At 47.3% G+C, this 20,521-nt stretch overlaps 1 protein-coding gene across 2 annotated transcripts in view; it reads left to right on the top strand.

Annotated features, from left to right (window-relative positions):
• QPRT (quinolinate phosphoribosyltransferase) overlaps positions 1-18,448 on the top strand; it is a 28,204-nt gene extending 9,756 nt beyond the window's left edge. Inside the window, exons 2-5 of one of the 2 annotated variants that reach the window (XM_023558929.2) lie at positions 12,258-12,330; positions 12,437-12,972; positions 13,521-13,652; positions 13,726-18,448. In XM_023558929.2, coding sequence (XP_023414697.1) covers positions 12,258-12,330; positions 12,437-12,972; positions 13,521-13,652; positions 13,726-13,944 — 960 coding nt within the window. In that variant the 3' untranslated portion in view covers positions 13,945-18,448. The remainder of the gene's footprint in view (positions 1-12,257; positions 12,331-12,436; positions 12,973-13,520; positions 13,653-13,725) is intronic. The other variant, XM_023558930.2, reaches the window with a different exon arrangement.
• Positions 18,449-20,521: the final 2,073 nt, after the last annotated feature.

Here is a 20,521-nt window from a genome sequence, read left to right as displayed (position 1 = left end):
GCAGCAATCTCGATAGCCCATGCTGCAAAGAGGTTCCCTGCCACCCTATGGGTGAAAAGAGAGAGAGGTCATAGGCACCAGCCTAGGCAAATCGGCACCCTCAGGCAGTATGCAGGTGGTAGTGGTGGGAGCACTTAACATTACCCTGGTAGAGGTTTTTGTCCTGGCTTGTAATATCATACCTTTCAGCCCACGGGTCCTTCCTGGTTAGGCTGTCTCGCATAGTCTAAGGGAGGGGTAATAATGGACCACAAACTCATGAAAATACTGCCACCTGGTATAGTCTTGTCAGTAGGATTTACTATTTCCAATACCTTGGGTGGGGTTGGATGCAACCAAGGGGTGAATTATAAATTACACTGCTCCCCGCAACCCCGATACCAAACCGTAGGGGAGGTGTCTTCCATTCCCTGGGTAACCATAGGGTACTAGCTCCAGGTGGGATGGCTCAAGGTGCAGGAATAAGGAGATTATTGTGGCTTTCTGCACATAGGGAAGAGAGCCCCAGGTTAGGCCCTCTAATGATTGTAACTGCACTCCCAGGGATTGTTGAGGCCCTTGAGTCAGAAGGGTGTGAGCACTTGGCCTTGTTTGTTGTGGATATTCATTGATAGAAAGGAGAGCTTCTGGCAGCCTGTGAATCTATGGGTGCAAATGGTGGGTGTCATGTCGCAAAACTTTTTTCAAAAGTCTGTTCAATGTGTTCAATGAGTCTTGCTGCTTTGGGTTATAGGGCAGGTGGAAATGCCAGTGGATACCATGGTGTTCTGCCCATTCCTGTACATCCTATCCTGTGAAATGTGTTCCTTGGTCACTGTCAGTGTCCGTTGGTTGGCCATAAGATGCGCATAGCCCTTGTACGGCTCTAATGGTTGACTTCTGTGTGGCCCTTTTACAGGGATATGCTTGTAAGAGGCCAGTTGCGGTGTTGGCGCAGCTAAGAGCATACTTACAATTGTCTGATAGAGGCAATGGCCCTATATAATCCACCTGCCAGCACCAAACTGGTATTTGGCTGTGGGGAATGGAGCCAAGGTGCCAGGGCAGAGATCTTCTTCGTTCTAAGGAGCAGGAAGGGCAAGAGTGACAGGCGTCTATGACCTGTGACATAGTGAGGGGCAGTCCGAGACATTTTGCTATTTCCCATAATGTACGCTGCCCTTTGTGTCCGGTCTTCTTGTGTAGGCACACAGCCACACCATCCCTTAGCATCTCCCCCAGGGTTCATATCCATGTTAAAGCATCTGTCTCTTGATTGTCCTGGGAGAGACGCCATGGAGTAGGCTGGTACATGGTACACTTGTATGTCCATGGCTCGCGTTCGATCCCTAATGTCCTGCCACATGCTCTTCTCCCAGAGAGGGCGGTGGCTTACCTTCCATTGATCAGCATGCCACTGGCCTAACCAAAGTGTGAGGCCTTTATATACAGCCCAGCTATCTGTTGCTAAGGAAATGGGGCTGTCTTCATGTATAAGCACCATCCATGCTGCTCTTAGCTCGGCCCATTGGCTGCTATACCCGGTACCTGAGTCGACCCACAACACATCTTTTAGTGGCACAGATGGCTACAGCAGTCCATCTTGGTGGCATCCCTTTAGCAGATCCATCAGTGTACTAGGCATCATATAGAATTGGAGCCTGCCTTTCTTTGACGGGGGATTCCAGGGGTGCCGTTGTCCACGCTGCCTGTAAATCAGTTTCGGGTAACTCAGAGAGAAACGTGACAGGGCCAAGGATATTGTGTAGTTCAGTGCTCAAAGGACTAGAGGAATAGGTACTTTGTTGTTGCAGGTAGGCATGCCATTTGGTAACGTCGGGGCCTGTGCTACTCCAGCCTGTGGTTTAGCAAATTCCTTCACCCACCCAGCCACTGGATATTGGGTGCGAACAGTCATAGGCAATTGCTTAGTGACATCTTCTGCATCCTGCAAGCTAAGGTAAACAGCATACAGCTGCTTTTCCAGGGGGCTATATTGCACCTCAGTGCCTTTCCTTAGTTGGGACCAGAGCCCTAAAGGCACCCTCCTCCCAGACTGTTTCTGCCAATGGCCCCACCCAAATCCCTCTGGAGTAATTGTCACGTCTAGCTGGCAAGGTAAGGCTGCATCCACCATTCCCAAGGCTTGTGCTTGCTTGACTGCCACCTTTGCACCAGAAAAGGCGGAGTCATGTTCAGGGATCCAAATCCACTCCACCCCTTTCTTAATTAAGCGATATAGAGGTCATAGTAGCTGAGCTAAATGGGGTATAAATGGCCTCCAGTATCCTAACAGTCCTAGGAAAGTTTGCAATTGTTTCATGGTGATGGGGAGAAGGTAAGCCTGTACTTTATCTAGAACAGCGGCGGGAATAACCTTGGTCGTACCCAACCGTACAACACCCAAAAACTTGACAGAGGATCCAGAGCCCTGTAGTTTGGTGCAGTTGATGCCCCATCCTCGGGCTCCCGTGTGTTGAATAAGGCAGGGTCCTGCTTGTTGTAAAGAGGAAAGAGACTCACTGGTTAACATAATATCATCAATGTAGTAAAATACTGCAATGCCTTCTGGACACTTCCAGGTTGTCAGATCTTTGGCCACCATCCCATGACAAATGGTAGGGCTGTGTAAGTACCCTTGGGGCAAAACTCGAAAAGTCCAATGTTCGCCCCACCATTCAAAGACAAACTGATCCTGACTAGTTTTATCAATGCCTATGTTTTTTTTTTTTATGCTAAAAAAAGCATTAGCAAAGTCCAGCACAAAACGATAAGTACCCAAAGATTTTCCAAAGTCATTTAGGAAGGTGGCAATATTAGGCACGGCGGCATGAATGGGGGGGACCACCTTATTTAGCTCCCTGTAATCTACCGTCATCCTCCAAGAGCTGTCTGGTTTCCACACTGGCCACACGGGACTGTTAAAGGGCCTGTGTGTAGGTAAAATTACCCCAGCTTTTTCTAGCTCCCTGATAATTCCAGTAATTCCTTCCCCAGGGAGGTGGTATTGTCTGGTATTAACTATCCTTCTAGGAACAGACAATTTTACTGGGGTCCATTTGGCATGCCCCTGGGTAACAGGTTTCACAACTTAGTTGAAATTCTCCAGCAGTAGTCATTAATTCAAGATTAGCTAACACATCTACACCTAGAATATATTCGGGCAAGGGGAAAATATACACTTGATAGAGGCAGGGTAGAAGCCGTTCTATCCGGAGTGTCAAGGTAATGCGTCTCACCCTGGCAGTGCTTCCATCATAGCCGTCTATAGTGTGCACTCGTAAAAACACTAGTGTGCAAGGGGCCAGTAAATTTATAGATATTACCATGAATCAAAGTACATTCAGCTCCACCAAGGCCAATACGATCTGTTTATTATATGTGGACCAGTGGATGGTGACTTCTATGTGTGACCGCTGATCTCCCAGCACCATCCGCACCACGAGGGGACTTTGGCCACCCCACTATGCCAGGGGCTGCGGTTATTCCCATGCAGGAAGGGCACTGGGGCCTGTAGTTTCCCTTGGCGTTTTGGGAAGAGGTTGGAATTTCTGTTCAGGTTTTAATTGCTGCCAGAGCTGCACCAACACACCGTTGGGTTTTTTGTCAATTTTTTCCTTACTAACACCAGCTTGTATTAAGTCTACCCACATCTGTCGCCGTGTCACCCAGACTGGCCCACAGCTCATTCCTTTCACCTCCTTAATTTGCGCAGCCGTTCCGTTTCCCCCAAATCTGCTATTGCTTGAGCGACCTGCAAAATGGGCTTTTTTTTTTACCAGTAGGCTCAAAATGGAAATCAGGGGACCACACCACCGGTTAGGTGCTGACTGTAAAATGGCATCTTTCATTCCTGCTGTAAACAGCTCGTTGTCAGGGCACCGGAAATGCTCGGCATAAACTGCATGCTTCATTCCCAGTTCCTTAACAACCTCTTGTAACTCCTCCATACTTTGCCATCACAGCGGGGAGGAGGGAATGTCACTTATACTCAGCCAAGCCCCTCTACAGGCGCCGATACCCAACTGAGGAGAGATACAACTTTCTCTTCATTGACGGCCCCATGGAGCCTTTGTCTCAAAGCTGGTTGCAATGTAACAGAGGCTATTTTAGACATCTCAGCACCCGTTAGTATTATCCCTTCAGCTCCAGTGTCCCGCAGTCGTAGTAGCCACCCTACCACCGTCTCTCGACCCTTCTGTCTGTATCTCGTGGCCAGGTCCCCTAGCTCAGCCGCGGTGTACTCCCACATGGTAGCGTGTTGTGTCCTATCTGCTGGGGGCAGATCCTGGGGCTCTACTCCATGCAGATGGGGCTGCTCTGCCTTTATTTTAGTGACCATTATGCGGCATACCCCGTAGGAGCAGTCAGGAGCTGGGGCTGCCTCGGTATTTCAACCAATGAAACCCAATCCTCCTCATTGGAGGAGGAGTCCTCCATTGGGTCCCAAGTTTTGGGGTTCCAGGTGGTGTGAACCATCACTGCCCTTAGCCTCTGCCATGGCAACCTTCGCCCCTTTAGCTTTGCTACACGACATGCCAACACTTCCACTTTGTCATCACTATCCTGGAGCCGATGGGCTAAACCCTCAGTAATTGAAGCCTGAAGAATCCTCGCTTCTGTCTCCAACTGCAAGTCATCTTCTAGCTGTCTGATCCGAGCCTTGGCCGCTAATTCAGCCTCCCACGAATATCGCCAGGCCCACAACAGCGGCCACGCAACTCCTGCAACCAGAATACATACATCCTTCTTTTCTTTCTCAACATGCAAAGACTCTAGTAACTGCAACAATCCCTGTGGCATTTTCGGGGCGTCCCTGTACTCACGCACAGGTCCCCAGGCATCAATAGCCTGGGCTAGTGGTCCCAGGGCATGCGTCCCTGGCCACCCTGGGATTTCCCCCAGCAGAGCAAACTTTTCCCCACCCATCTGGGAAGGCCTGGTGTGGTCCCCGGAATCCTGCTCACAGTGGCAGTTGTCAGGGGACAGCCCCAGAAAGGAAAGACCCTCACTGTGCATCCTGGCAGATAAGCCGAAGAACTGACACATAGCCCTTTCCAGATTCATTTGTTTCTTCAGGGAAACTTACAGACACCAGCAAGCAGCTGCTCTCCAGTGGCTGCCGGCTGGAGGAGATCCGCGCGGAGCCAAAGAGGCAGAGCAATTTAAAAGGGAACAGAAGAAAGGGTGCATGCAGCTGTCGCCTCAAGACCCAGAGGTTAAACATAATCATACTCGGGCAAGGGCGGCCTCTTCTCATGGGCTCAAGGCTAACGAGAGATGTTATTCCAGGATCCGAGCCAATTCTCATCAGCTTGACGCCAGCAGGGCTTTTTCTAGGATCCTGGCCAAAGGCCTTTTTTGACCAAAGTGTGGCCATGATGAAATCTTGTCTCCCTATACCCAGTAAGATCCCGTAACCATTCATAGTTGACCCCCAGCCCCTAGCAACCACTAACCTGATTGGTTTGCATTTTCCAGCCATTTCATATAAATGGAGGTGTACAATATGTGATCTTACATGAGCATTTGTTCTTAATGTTCACGTGCACCTGAGTCACAGAGATGGGGAGGTGGGGAGGGGAATTTTCCAAAACCTGGATGCCTGGGAACCACCCCATTCCCCAGATCCTGACTCAATTTGTCAGGGACAGGCCTGATCATCGGAGGGCTTGTAAAGCCTCCCAGGTGATTGTAATGTGCAACTCAGGTTGAACACCTTGCTTTATCAACTTCCTCTGCAAGGAATGTTCACACCCACTGCCACCACTTCCTCATATCCATGCTCTCCTTGACCATGACAATTTAGCTGCTACCCCCACCACATGGCACTGAAACTGGTCTGGCAAAGGCCTCCCATTTGCTAAGTCTCGTGGCCCCTTTTCAGTTCTACTTGCTTCTGCCCACACCCTACTTCTTGAAACCCTCTCCTCTGTTCCAGACACGCAACACACTCCCCTACTGCTGCTTCTTTTTGATGTCTTTTGTCTGTCATTTAAATAGTGCTCTTTCCCAGAATCCTCCTCTTACTGCTCTGGGTAATCTCACCCGCTGCTATTCTCAGTTGCCATCATTTATGCTGGCGGCACCAAAATTTCTATTCCTCACTCCAGTATTTCTTCAGAACTCCAGACCATTCTATGCACTATCTGGACACTGCCATCCACATTTCCTTCTGGCATCTCAACTTTCATGACTACAAAACCAAACTCATTATTTTCCCCCAGCTCTGCTCTTTATAAGCTGTGTCCTCAGGGCACCATATGAGAGCTCTTTGAGATTCAGTCTGGGATGTCTGTCTTGCCAACCTCCTCCCGCCTCACTGCTCACCTGGCAAACCTTACTCATCCTTCGAGACCACTAAAACTGCCTTCTCTTTCCTCAGGGACACTTCGTCATTTTTTCCTTTATATTCACACAACACTTGTAAAATGGGAGTTATCCCTTACGGGGAGTTTCCGATGAGACAGCATAGGAGAGCTGGAGTAACTGCAGGCACCCAGTAATGTGCAGGTGACGTCCTCTGCTCCTGTCCCCATCCTCCGCTCCCACCTGCTTCTCTTTCTGAACTCCCTGGGTCAGTTTTCAACTACCCAGAACAGAAACCCAAGGGTGGTTATTATTTTTTTTAATTTCCACTCCTTTCCTTTCACATCTTATTGTTGTTAGCTGCCATCAAGTCAGCCCTGACTTACGGCGACCCCACGCACAGCAGAATCAAACTCTGCCTTGACCCTTTGCCATCCACATGATTGGTTGGGGATTGGATTGTTGTGATCCACAGTGTTTTCAATGGCTGATTTTCAGAAGTAGCTCACAAAGTCTTTCTTCCTACTCCACCTTAGTCTGGGAGTTTCCCTGAAACCTGTTCAGAATCATAGCAACTCATAAGCCTCCACCGATGGCTGGTGACTGTGCATCACGTGCATTGACCGGGAATTGAACCCAAGTCTCCTGCATAGAAGGCGAGAATTCTAGCACTGAGCCACCACTGCCCCTTTCCACATCTTCCAAAACCCAAGCCAAACCCATTGCCATTGAGTCGATTTTGACTCATAGCAACCATATAGGACAGAATAGAACTGCTCCACTGAGTTTCTAAGGCTGTAAATTTTTACAGAAACGGACTGCTTCATCTTTCTCCCACGGAGTGGCTGGTGGGTTTAAACCACTGACCTTTTGGTTAGCAGCTGAGCACTTAACCACTGTGCCAGTGGGGCTCCTCTTACTAGCTGCTAATTCTGTTAGATCCTTCTCAGAAGCAGCTCTCACATCTGCTCCTCCTCTATTCACACGGTTACCGCCCATGTTCAGGGTTTCATTGCTTTTTGTCTGGCCAATGGCCTCAGCCTGTTTTTGCCTCCCAATCTATCTCCAGAGCAAAACCATAACTGTATCCCATAGGAAAACCATTCCTTCGCTTAAAACCTGTGATGGCTCCTAGGACCCGTCCAAACTCCCCAGCTAAGTAATTCAGTCCTTTTCCACTCCGGCCTCACCTCCCACCATTTCTCCCGTTAATTCTACATTCAGTGCTCCCCCCCTTCCCCCGCCACCGACCTCTGTCTTCTTGCTTTTGAGTCTTTGAACACTACCTGCTCTTTCAGCTTGGAATGTCTTGCCCACTTCCTCCCACCCCACTGCTCTGCCTGGCAGATGTTACTCATCCTTCAAGGCCACTAAAACTGCCTCCCCCTCGCTCAGGGACAACTTCATCATCTCTTTCTCTATGCTTCCATGACACTTGGTAAATGTTTCAAATATTAACTTCTCAAATATTAACTTCTCAAATATTAACTCATTTAATTACTTCTCAAATATTAACTCATTTAATTTTTACAACAACTCTATGAAAAAGGAGGTTATTATTATCCCTATTACAGGTGAGGAACTCGAGGCCCCTGAGAGGTCAAGTCACTTGTTGAGATCACTCAGCTAACAGTGGCAGAGCCAGGATTGGAACCCAGGTGGTGTGTCGCCAGAAGAAAAAAAAAAAAAACCTGTTGCCATTGAGTCAATTCTGACTCATAGCGACCCTATAGGACAGAGTAGAACTGCCCACACAGTTTCCAAGGAGCACCTGGTGGATTTGAACTGCTGACCTCTTGGTTAGCAGCTGTAGCTTTTAACCACTACATCACCAGGATGGCCCCAGAGTCAGGCTTTAATTCACTCCACTATTGACCTTTCTGGAGCTCTAATGGTGCCGTGATTAAGAGATCAGCTGCTAAACAAAAGGCTGGCAGTTTGAAGCCCTATGGGGCAGTTGTATTCTGTCCTGTGGGATCACTGTGAGTCAGAATCAACTCAATGGCAACAGATTTGGGGTTTTTTCTTTTGTAATTATTATTGGCCTTTCTGATTGAATGAGTATCGTTGGACACTTAACCTTTAAGCTAAACAATATGAAAATGCCATTATCGGACTGTTTTTGACCTATAAGAGCTGTACATTTGTATGGATCTGTGTGCTAGGCACGAGGACAGCCTTTGCCTTCAGAGGGCATGACGGCAGGGAAAAATGGGGAGCTGAGAGAGCACATGATCTAATTTAGGGGGCCTGGAATGGCCCTCAGGAAGGGATGTTTACGAGACCGGAAGGAGGAGCCAGAGGTAAGGGGGAGGATGAAGGGAGAGGTTGGGGGTGAGGGTTAAGAGAATGGGCTTCTAGGCAGGGCCACCCTGGAACAGCCTGAAAGGTAAGAGAAAGAGCCGCCTGCTGTCACCACGTGACCCCACAACTCGCGCCCAGCACAGAGTAGGTGCTCCTAAGGATTTGTCGAAAGAATACTGAAAGAAGTTAAGAGAGCGGCAGCTAATGTAGTGACAGTGAGATTTTAAGCAGAATGATCCACTGAAATTTGCTTTTTTATTGTTTTATGTTAAAGTCATTTTTATCGAGATGTTGTTTTATGATTTTTTTCTAATTGAACTTTAGATGAAGGTTTACAAAACAAACCAGTTTCTCATCAAATAATACACACGTTGTTCTATGACATTGGTTAACAACCCCATGGCATGTCAACACTCTCCCTTCTCAACCTAGGCTCCCTGTTAACCAGCTTTCCTGTTCCCGCCTACCTTCCAGTCCCTGCCCCAGGGCTGGTGCACCCCTTTAGTCTTCTTTTGTTCCATGAGCCTGTCCAATCTTAGGCTGAAGGGTGAACCTCAGGAGTGACCTCGTTACTGAGCTGGAAGGGTGTCTGGGGGCCATCCTTTCAGCGTTTCTCCAGTTTCTGTCAGGCCAGCAAGTCTACTCTTTCTTTTTGAGTGAGAATTTTGTTCTACATTTTCCCCAGCTCTGTCAGGAACTTCTGTTGTGATCCCTGTCAGAGCAGTCAGTGGTGGCAGCTCGGCACATCTCATTGTACTGGACTCAGCCTCAGTCTGGTGGAGGCCATGGTAGATGTGGTCCATTAGTCCTTTGCACTAATCTTTCCCTTGTATCTTTAGTTTTCCTCATTCTTCCTTGCTCCTGGTTTTTTTTTTTTTTTTAGTAAAGCAAAAAGAAAGTTTTATTCCGCATATATTCAAAAAGGCAAAAGTGGCAAGTGTACAAGCATGTTGCTAGAGCCATGTCTGCCCGAATCCAAAGAAATATTACAGAACAGACAAAGATGGGAAAACGGACAAGCATGCTGCCACAGCCATGTTTGCCCGAGTCCTGTTTTACGATTCTTGACATACTCAAGTCAGTGGCCACCACCCTGTTTAAATATAGAACCACACCCAGGAACTCTGGCTGCGCCTTTGTGGTCAACCCTCCCTGCCCCAGACAACCACTGAGTTGTTCTCTGTCCCTGTACTTTCCTTTTTTAATAATGTCATTTGAATGGACTCATAAGCAGGGAGCCTCTTGAGTTTGGCTTCTTTTACTTTGCACAATGTATCACTAATTGGTTCCTCTTTATTGCTGAGTAGAATTCCATTGTCTAGGTCACCACAGTTTGTTTATCCACTCGCTATTTGAAGGATTCGAACACGCTTTTTAGAAAAGATCATTATGCCTAAGTTTAGGAAGAGAGGCCTGGAGATCTACTTCAGAAAGTTCAGCCAGTGAAAACCCAGTGGATCACAGGGATCCGATCCCATTGTGCACAGGGTCACCATGAGTCCAGGCCGACTCAAAGCCAGCTACAGGAGCACATAGTTTGAGTGGATTGAGGGGCCTCCGTGTAACAACTGCTTGCTCACAGGCTGCTTATATATCTAGGCCAGGAACTTGACAGAGCCTACTCTGTGTCTTTATCCTTTTCACTGTCTTTGTTCCCAGCACCCGGCCTGGGCACAGCTGGCACTGAGTGGAAGAATGGAAACCACTTGGGACAGTTATGGAAGAGAATGAGAGCAGAGAGGACCAGGTGCAGTCACTGAGGGCTGTGGCTCAGGAGGAGAAGGGGGTGGGTGGGTGAAAAGGAGTGCTTCCCTTAGGGGAAGAATGGCTAGACAAGAAGGTGCCTGCTTCTAACAAGCTAGAATGCCCAGCCTTACCTTCAACTTGGAGGTATTTTTAACCTCCGAGCAAAAGTGGGGGAAAACAAAACTTCTCATGTGCTATTTACTTGTCTCGCCCAGCAGTCCCCGCCTCCATTGAAGTCCCTCTTGGCCGTTGCCCTGTGTGCTGTGAGGCTGCAGGTCTTGACCCGGCCGACAGATGGCAATGTTGTATCATGTCTAAGTCCTGCCTTTGCGGTGATTTCACCCATCAGCAATGAAGAGCCAATTAGCGCTACACTCTGGGCAGGGAGGGCCTTAGAGACCACATTGTCTGTAGCCCTTATATTACAGCCAAAGAACTTGCCCATGCTCCTGAAGCTATGCCTCGCATGGCAGGGCCTTGAACCCAATTTTTATGTACACTTTCCTCCTTGGGCAGTCCCCATCTCTGGGGAGATGACAGTTTGTTGACACTTCAGTAGTGGAGACATCTCCAGGGTAGAGAGAGCAAAGGCAGAAGGGACAGACAGGCCTGGCTAGGTCTGACTCTGCTGCCAATTTGCTGTGTGACCTCAGTGCATCTGTCTTCCCTCTCTGGTTCTCAGTCGCCACGTCTGTAGAAAACTGAATTTTCGAGTTTAAAATACTTGGTGCTGTAGAGAAGACCGGGATGAAGAAGACATCCTTCCCCGCTTCCCCGCCCCCCCCCCCCCCGCCCAGCTCACATTCTAGTGGGGCTTCAGCTTGTAAATAACCAATCCTACACAAGGCAGACTGGAATGGCTACAGGGTGACATCTAGGCAGCGTGCCCAGGATGGTCGTATGGCTGTTAAATTATTGAAATACAGTAAAACCTGCGAAAGCCAGAAATTGTGTAAGGCAAAACCTGTCAGAGAAGGAAAACTCAAATATTTTCCACTAAACTGAGTGATAGAAAAGTGGTAAAACGGCTCCTTGTTAAAGGCAGAAAACTTGCCAGACCTGGAAAAATAAGGCAGTCCCGTTGAGTTCCGGTTCTCACAGGTTTCACTGTACTTCTCTTCCAGGTGGTAAATAACTGTTGCCCCAGCACTGGGTTTACCAAATAAAATATAGGATATCCAGCTAAATTTGAATTTCAGGTAAACAGTGGATAAGTTTTTAATATAAGTATGTCCTAAATATTGCCTTTCTCCATTTATCATGATGTTGCTTATTGTCCAGTTGTGAGGAATTTTGTTTTCTTTATGTTGAGGTGTAATCCATATTGAAGGCTGTGGTCTTTGATCTTCATCAGTAAGTACTTCAAGTCCTCTTCACTTTCAACAAGCAAGGTTGTGTCATCTGTGTATCGCAGGTTGTTAATGATGCTACATTCTTCTTCATATAGTCCAGCATCTTGGATTATTTGCCCAGCATGCAGATTGAATAAGTATGGTGAAAGGATACAATCCTGATGCACACCTTTCTTGATTTTAAATCACTCAGTATCCCCTTGCTCTGTTCAAATGACTGCCTCTTGGTCTATGTACAGGTTTCTCATGAGCACAGTTAAGCGTTCTGGCATTCCCATCCTTTGCTATGTCATCCATAATTTGTTATGATCCACACAGCCAAATGCCTACGAGATGGACTGATACAATAATGGGCTCAAACATAACTATGATTGTGAGGATGGCGCAGGACTGGGCAGTGTTTTGTTCTGTTATACATAGGGTCGCTATGAGTCTAAACCGACTCGACGGCACCTAACAATAACAACAAAATATTGCCTCGGACATATTTATTTAAAAAAATAGTTCACTATTTATCAGAAATTTAAATTTAACTAGATGTCCTGTATTTTTATCTGTTCGATCTAGCAACCTTGTCCCACCCACGGGGCCCCACCCTCCAACTCAGACCCTCCCCTGGGATCCCCAGATCTTCACTCAGGTTGGTTAGTGCCCAGTTTTACTGGCTGCTAAATATTTGGACTATCACCCCTGGCTACGCAAGAGGCAGTCAATATGTAACAGCTGTTCTCTCTTCTCCCTCCCAGACCTGGCCCTCCTGCTGCCCCCTACCACCCTGGCAGCCCTGGCAGGCGCCTGGCTCCAAGAGGACTGCCCAGGTCTCAACTACACAGCCTTGGTCACTGGGGCAGCCCCCTCACAGGCAGCGTTATGGGCCAAGTCCCCTGGGGTCCTGGCTGGGCGGCCTTTCTTTGATGCCATCTTTGCCCAACTTAACTGCCAGGTCTCCTGGTATCTCCCTGAGGGATCAAAGCTGGTGCCTGTGGCCAAGGTGGCTGAGGTCCGAGGCCCTGCCCACTGCCTGCTGCTGGGGGAACGAGTGGCCCTTAACACACTGGCCCGCTGTAGTGGAGTGGCCAGTGCTGCTGCCTATGCTGTGGAGGCTGCCAGGGGAACTGGCTGGACTGGCTGTGTGGCAGGCACGAGGAAGACCACACCAGGTTTCCGGCTGGTGGAGAAGTATGGGCTTCTCGTGGGTGGGGCTGCTTCCCACCGCTACGACCTGGGAGGGCTGGTGATGGTGAAGGACAACCACATTGTGGCAGCCGGCAGTGTGGAAAAGGTATGTGTGTGGCTGAGCCCCTGCCCTGGCCCTGGCCCAGCCTGAACCCCCTGACAGCCTCTACCAGAGACCCTCAACCACACCTGGCAAACAGTGTTGGTCTGGGACTCTGGGGACAAAAGGCTGTTCAACTTCTCATTGGTTCCATCTGTAGAATGAGGGCTTAGACTTGTTTCTTTACAATGACTCATCTGTTACTTGACATGACGTTCAAGAGCAGATGAAGAACCACTGGGAACCCTAGTGTCGATGGCTCTGTGACCTTGGGCAGGTCACCGTAACTCTCTGGATCTCAGTTTCCCCATCTGTAAAGACCTTTTCCAGTTTTAATATTCCGAGTTGAATTGAGCTCAGGTCCAAATATTTGACCATTTATGACCACAAAGGTGGTAAGTTCATTTAACCTAGTGTAACAGAACCATCCTTCAGTTTCCTCATTAACCCCAAACTTGTTATCCACGTGGGGTATTTTGAATACAACCCCAGCTTACCGTACTCCCTGTGACCTCCACCCTCAGCCCCCCTCACGCCCTGGCCTCCCCTGACAGGCGGTACGAGGTGCCCAGCGGGCAGCCAACTTCGCCCTGAAAGTGGAGGTCGAGTGCAGCAGTCTGCAGGAGGCTGTGGAGGCGGCTCAGGCAGGGGCGGACCTTGTCCTGCTGGACAACTTCATGCCCGAGGTGAGGCAGCCTGATTCCTGGGAAGGGGGTGTGTTGTGGTGACTCTCACCAACCCTTGGCTTGTGTCCTACAGGAGCTGCACCCCACGGCCGCGGCGCTGAAGGCCCAGTTCCCGAGCGTGGGTGTGGAAGCCAGCGGGGGCATCACGCTGGGCAACCTCCCTCAGTTCTGTGGGCCCCACATCGACGTCATCTCTTTGGGGATGCTGACCCAGGCTGCCCAGGCCCTCGATTTCTCCCTCAAGGTGTTTGCTGAAGGGGCCACCCCAGTGCCTCATACCCGCCAGTCCTAAAGCTGAAGAGGATGATATGGGACATGGGATACCAGGGTTTGCCTGGAGCCCTCAGGGATAAACGTCTTTGAGTACAGTGGCCTGGGCTCCACTCCAGCTCTGCCCCTATTGCTGGGTGACTGGGCAGAGCTTACTTCACCTCCGCCCACCTCAGTTTCCTAATCTGTAAAATGAGTCTAATAAAAGGCTAACCTTAGGGGGGTTTTGAGGGAGATAATTAAATGAGATGGTTGGTGTAAAGTGTTTAACATAGTGCTGGCAAAGAGTCAGCTCTCAGTAAATGTTAGAAATGACCCTAGTTCATCTGTTTCAAGATGCATGTTTTTTTCTTCATATCTCCTCTGAAGCCAAGTGCGTCTTTCAATCATGTCGTCTCAGCTGGGCAGCTGTCGGCATGCGGCGGCTACAGCCTATGCGTACAGCTTATAGTTTCTTTTTTATGTCTGCATGAGAGTGAAATATGGTAAACACCTATGGTTGAAATAAGCCCAAAAGAGCTCTTTCCACAAGTATATGATAAATATATGTATGTGATAAGAAAGCATTGGTTATAGTTTAATTGGTAGGATTCCTTTTCGGCGGTAACTTACGTGTAATCTTATATTTGAAGATATGTGGCATCAAGTCTAAAATTCAGGTGGAACATTCCACTTGGCTGATGCCCATACTGTTCTCGTTAGTTAGTGTTTTGCCTCTCATCTCTGGCTACTGTTATTAGGTCTTTGGTGGAGGTGAGGATTTGTCCATGTCTCACTTCCAGAGTCCCCAACAGGCTCTGCCATGGTTCCCCCCAGGAGGGAGGAACCCCCTCCATTCTGTGCTGAAGGCCTTTTAGTGACTGATTCCATGGGGGTAGCATTAGTTGGAGGAGGATCCTGGGTACAGAGCAGCTGGGGCCAGAGCAAAGGTCATCCGAGAGAGTGAGGGATAGGGTAGGTGGGGGTCCACGTTCAAACCTCAAACTTCCTTCCTCAGTAAGTCGGGACGCAAAGTCTGTCTGGTCAGTTGTGGCACAGCAGTGGATTCAAGGCCAGCTCCCCAAAAACACAAACACACCTGAGGTCCCGCCCACCCCTGTAGCCTCTTCTACCCTCACCTCAAGCCTCCAGCTCACCTCTCTCTAACCTGTCTAGGGTGGCTCTGGAAGGAATGGGACAAGAAAGTCCCTAGGGTGAAGATGGCCCCCAAGGTGACACCTCCCAGAGAGGCTCCAGTCTGGAACTGCCTCTCCCCTCCCAGAACTGGTTTTTTCTCCACCTTTGCCTCCACAAGTGCTTCTTCCCCAAGGGGCCTCTGGGGATCCCAGGCTGCCTTGAGGCAAGTGTCCCACCCTTTTCCCCTCCTCAACCCTGGAGACCAGTGAGGGGCCTGGGAAAGGGGTGGATTTAAAAAACAAAACAGTGAGCTCCTTCTGAAGTGAAAGTCCCAGACAGACTGAGACCTTCATTGTTAACAAGCATGTGCTGAGCACTTGCCACAGCCAGGCTCGGAGCACCACAGGATTCATTTAGCAGAGATGCTGGGCAGACCTGGACCCTACTTCTGGTTTTGCCCTGAACAAAGGGGCCATTCCCATGAGACACAGCCCAGAGGGGCCATCTGGAGCTGCACCTGTCCTCCCTAATCCCCCACTTCACCCTTGATCCTGCCCTCCCTCCAGGGAAGACACAGACACACTCAGCCAGGCTGCCTTCCCTGCCACAAAGAATTTAGGACTTCTGTCCCCAGCTCTTCATATCTGAAGGGGAGAGCTGAACCCCTGTAGAACTTGGCAGGGAAGTTAAGGCCCAGAGACAAGCTGGGAATTGAAAGTCAAAACATTTGGGATCCAGGAGAGAATTTGGGCCTAATAGGAGCAGAAGGGAGAGTATACCATGGACTGCCAGAACGAACGAATCTGTCTTGGAAGAAGTATAGTCAGAATGTTCCTTAGAAACAAGGATGGCAAGACTTCATCTCACATACTTTGGACATGTTATCAGGAGGGACCAGTCCCTGGAGAAGGACATGCTTGGTAGAGCAGAGAGCGTCATCGAAAAGGAGGAAGATCCTCAACAAGATAGATTGACACAGTGTTTGCAACTATGGGATCAAGCATAACTACGTTTGTGAGGACAGTGCAGGACCAGGCGGTGTTTCATTCTGTTGTACATAGGGTCGCCATGAGTTGGAACTGACTCGACGGCACCTAACAACAACAAAGGCAGAAGGGAGGGAATGTGCCAGGAGTCACAAATCCGCTAGCGTCCACGCAGATAAGATAAATGGGTGAAGCTGGTATAAGACAAAGAGGGGTGGGCTGTGGCCAAGTGGAGAATGCATGTCGCACCCACAGGCATTCCAATTAAATACTAAATTTTTAAAAGGCCTTCTGCCAGGCTTAAGTCTCAAGCTCACTACTGAACCCAGGGATTGGTCAGTCCTACAGGAACAACAAGATATTTGAGCTGAGGTGGGGATGCCATCACCGGAGGAAGAGGGAATGGATTCTGGGCAGCAAAAGTAACACATTCACCCCCTGGCAGGGGAATGGATTTCCTGGCAGAGGAGTCTACAGGGACAGAAGCCCAGAGGTGGGAAATGGATTGTTTGGTGTAAGATTTGAAGCCATGGCTGGGAGAGGCAAGGTGGCTTGGAAATGGCCTGAGTCCAGACCACAAAATGGTAGGTCAGAGGACTTGGACTCTATCCCAAGAACAATCAGATTTAAGTTGGAAAGTGAGATAAGCATATTTGCAGTTTAGATTGAGATCTTCTGCAGGTAGATGCATTTGAAGAGGCCAGAGTGGCTGCAGGGAAACCAGGGAAGAGGCTGATGCAGCCACCGTGGCTTGAACGCTGTTGTCCGAGGAAACAGGCATCTGCAAAGGCTCAGAGGGACAACTGAGCCTGTTGGTTCGGGGCAGTAGGAAGAGTTGAGCATGGCTGTGAGGGTGGCAGACAGGAGGTGGATGGAAGAAGATAGATCTCACGCCTCGCCTGGTGGCTCCCTGTTCATCTGGTTTCATCTCCTTCCCTGGCCAGCTTGGGACCAGGCCTGGATTATTTTCCCAGGCTGCCCTGTGTCCACCGTAAAGCCTATACCCATAATGGCAAATGTGCCCATCAAATTAGTCGCTAAATGAAAACAAGGTGCTGCAATCAGTATATAATGTGTCATCATGACCAGCTGGTGGAAGGGAAAAGAATAAGCACTGACGAGCACCGGTGTCCAGCATGTGTAGACTCTCTCCCTCAGTTCATGATAGTGCCAACTCCGTAAAGGATAGGTGTTAGCATCTCTGTTTTACCCACTAGGAAACAGGCTTTGTAAAGAGAGCTGCCCAGGGTACACACCGATGAAGTGGTAGAGCAAGGTTTGAAATCTGTGTCTTTCATTCATTCAGCAGATATTGAATGCCTACTATGCGCCAGGCAGTATTCTAGATGTTGGATATACACCAATGAATAAACAGAAAAATTCTCATCTCCGTAGAGTTTATATTCTAGTGTAGGGAGTAGGGTGGTGAGGGGAGAGGAAGAGGCAGTGAAAAAATAAGGAAAGCATATAGAATAAAAAAAAAAAAATCCCACAAGGCCACCAGAGGGCACTGCATCCATACCACCTTCCATTCTCTGATTCCATCTCCCTGTCTGTGTTTCAAAGACCATGGCCAAGAAGGCTATGTATAGTACAAATAACATCTGCTTGAGAATGAAACCTGAGAAGAGAAATGCAGGAGTTCTTTCTTCCATCCACTCTTCCAACTTCATCTCCTCTTCAGCTCCCTATCCCCAGATACCCAAGGTACCTCAGTGAATTTTCAAGGTCCTGTGTACCCCAAAGTTCACCAAGGACTCACTCACATCTATAATTCACTCACCAAGGCTTTCAGCTACCCATTCACCCCCGCTTCCATCTACCCTCCTGCTCACCCACTTGCCCTATTCAACCACCCATGCTTCCATCTACCCAGCCTCTACCCACCCAACAACTGATCTACCCCCACGCTTCTATCCATACTTACGTATTTACAAACCCAGCCACCCGGAGATCTATGCTCATGGTTCTTACAATCTAGAAGGAAGACAGATGAGTAACAACTAATCACAAGAAAATATGGCAGATGAATGTGATGATACAGCACGTATGGAAGACCAGAGCTGTGGGGCACTCGGTTATGAAGGTTAAGGAAGGCAAGAGATAAAAGCAGATTGACACTGTTGTGTACCAAGGCCAATGAAGAGAAAAAGTATTTAAAAACGGTAAGATATTATTAACAAACAAAACTCTGCCTGAAACCAATTCAACTTTGAATCTTTAAAAACTCCCACTATCGTGTTATGGTGTGGAGACATATTAATTTATATCTAGGACTCCAAGACAATAGAGTAGGTAAAATTGCATAAAAGTTTTAGCACCTCTGTACTTTGTTCCAAAGACATCCTGAGTAATAGATCATTCTGGCAGTTGCTCAGTAACATTTAAGACCTGCTTTCTGAGGCCCTAAGTAGCTCAGCATTGTAAGACCAAATGACAAAATATTGAAGAAACTCTAACCATGAGGGTGTACATAGCATCTCATAGATTATCGTACACATCAGGTTTACCCCAGATAATGCAGGCATTCATTATTTCAGGTATGTATTACTCTTCAGGTCACTGAAATCCAGCACACCCGGAAAATTATCAGGGCCAAAGAGAACATTCTTATATCTTGCTGGTTTGGTGAGTCCCTCTTTTCTCTCTTTCAGTTCTTCAGCTAAAAGATTCAGGAGCCTTTGACGGTACCAACAAAGCTTTATCCTAGAAGTTGCTTGCTTCTTGATACTTGGCTGCTTTTTAACCAAGAGAAAGCAAGAATCTCTGTTAGAATAATATGTCAATTTATAAAGGACAATGCTGATTTCTTAAAGGCTGGATAAAAATTATACTTCCCACATTAAAAAAAAAATGCTGTCACATTGTGGGGATTGCAACCAATGTCACAAAACAATATGTGCACTAACTTTTAAATGAGAAATTAACTTGAGTTGCAAACTTTCACCTAAAACACAATTAAAAAAAAAAAAAAAAACCAATGGAAACCTTATGGATCACAAAAAACAAAAAACAAAACTCCCTTAAACATAATCTCACAAATTACCAAAAATATTTATTTTTTGCACTATCTGCTTCCCCCCCCCCCCAGAATATATTATGAGCCAGAAAGGAAATTCACGGAGATTTGGCAGCTTTTTAGACAAAGGATTGCAATAAACACATTTTTGTATTATTGGTATAGTAACTACTCAAATGGATGTAAGATTTCAAGGGCTAAACTGAGTTTTGCATTTTTTATTCCAACGAATTAATTCCAATGGATGAAAAGTCCACTGGAGAAAACAAACCCATTGCTGTCAGGTCATTCCTACTCATATGCAAACAAATTGTTTACAAGACCTAAGCTGAGTCAACAATTCGGTGATAATCTGCATACAATAATTAAGTCAAATAGAAAAAGTCTATCCACAACTTCTCCGACACAGTTAATTTATTTATCCTCTCCTTTCTCTTTCAGTTGTTAATTAATTTAGCTGTTAGGGTGTAAAATGAAGAAATTAGAATCTCCATTCACTCCCATCCCCTTGAGGTTATGTTGTTGATTCTTCTGGTGGCTACCTCTTGAATTGTAAAGATAATTGTTTATAACTTCAAACATGATTGACTTGCTGATATGAAGGACAGCAAATTTATCTCACTCACACTTTTTCCTCTTCTTTATTTTGTTAGTTATATTTTTATTGGAAGTCTTTCTATTGGTTATCATTATAATTTTAAATAATGTATCTAATTCCCTCTTCTTGATGCATTAACTTAAAAAAATTGAGATATAGTTTATATACCATAAAATTTACCCTTTTAAAGTATACAACTCAGTGGTTTTAGTATATCCATAAAATTGTGCAACCATCACCACTAATTTCAGAACATTTTAATCATTCTCAAAAGAAAGCAGATACACATTAGTAGTGTTGAATAGGAAAATTAACAAGACATCTTACTTTGATTTTAAGGATTTTCTTATTCACGAAACCACATATTAACCATAAAAAGCCTGAACCAGATGCAAAACAGGGCTTTGAACTCGTTCTTTCCATTTCAGTCATGGCCAAAGAAGCGAAACAAGAACAGACCCAATTTTTCAAAATTTGGGTGAACTGGCACGATAACCAGAAGGGGAAAAATGATAGGTCAAAGCCCTGCCAGAAACTTAATCTCCTTGTTAGAAAACAAGGGCAGCGTATGCATTGCCTAGCAACCAACTGTCTTGCCTGGCAGATTTTAAGCAGAGTCGGAAACGGTGGTGCCCAGCTCAAAGATGGCAGCCATCTACACTGCTTGGAATGTGTGTCTTTCTCCATAGTCCTGTCCATAATCCAATCTCATCCATCAAGCTCCTGAACGTGCTCACTAAGCCTCATCTGAGTCTCCCATTCCAGGCCTTCGACCTGTAATTTTTCCCGTTCTGGTTATTGTTTCAGATCACGCTAATTTTTAAAAAATTTTGCTTTAGATGCAGGTTGTCTTAGTCCAAGTTTTCTAGAGAAGCAAAGC

This window comes from Loxodonta africana, chromosome 12 (assembly GCF_030014295.1).
Source record: "Loxodonta africana isolate mLoxAfr1 chromosome 12, mLoxAfr1.hap2, whole genome shotgun sequence".
In the NCBI taxonomy this organism is placed as follows: Eukaryota; Metazoa; Chordata; class Mammalia; order Proboscidea; family Elephantidae; genus Loxodonta; species Loxodonta africana.
This window is presented reverse-complemented; position numbering and strand designations above follow the sequence as displayed.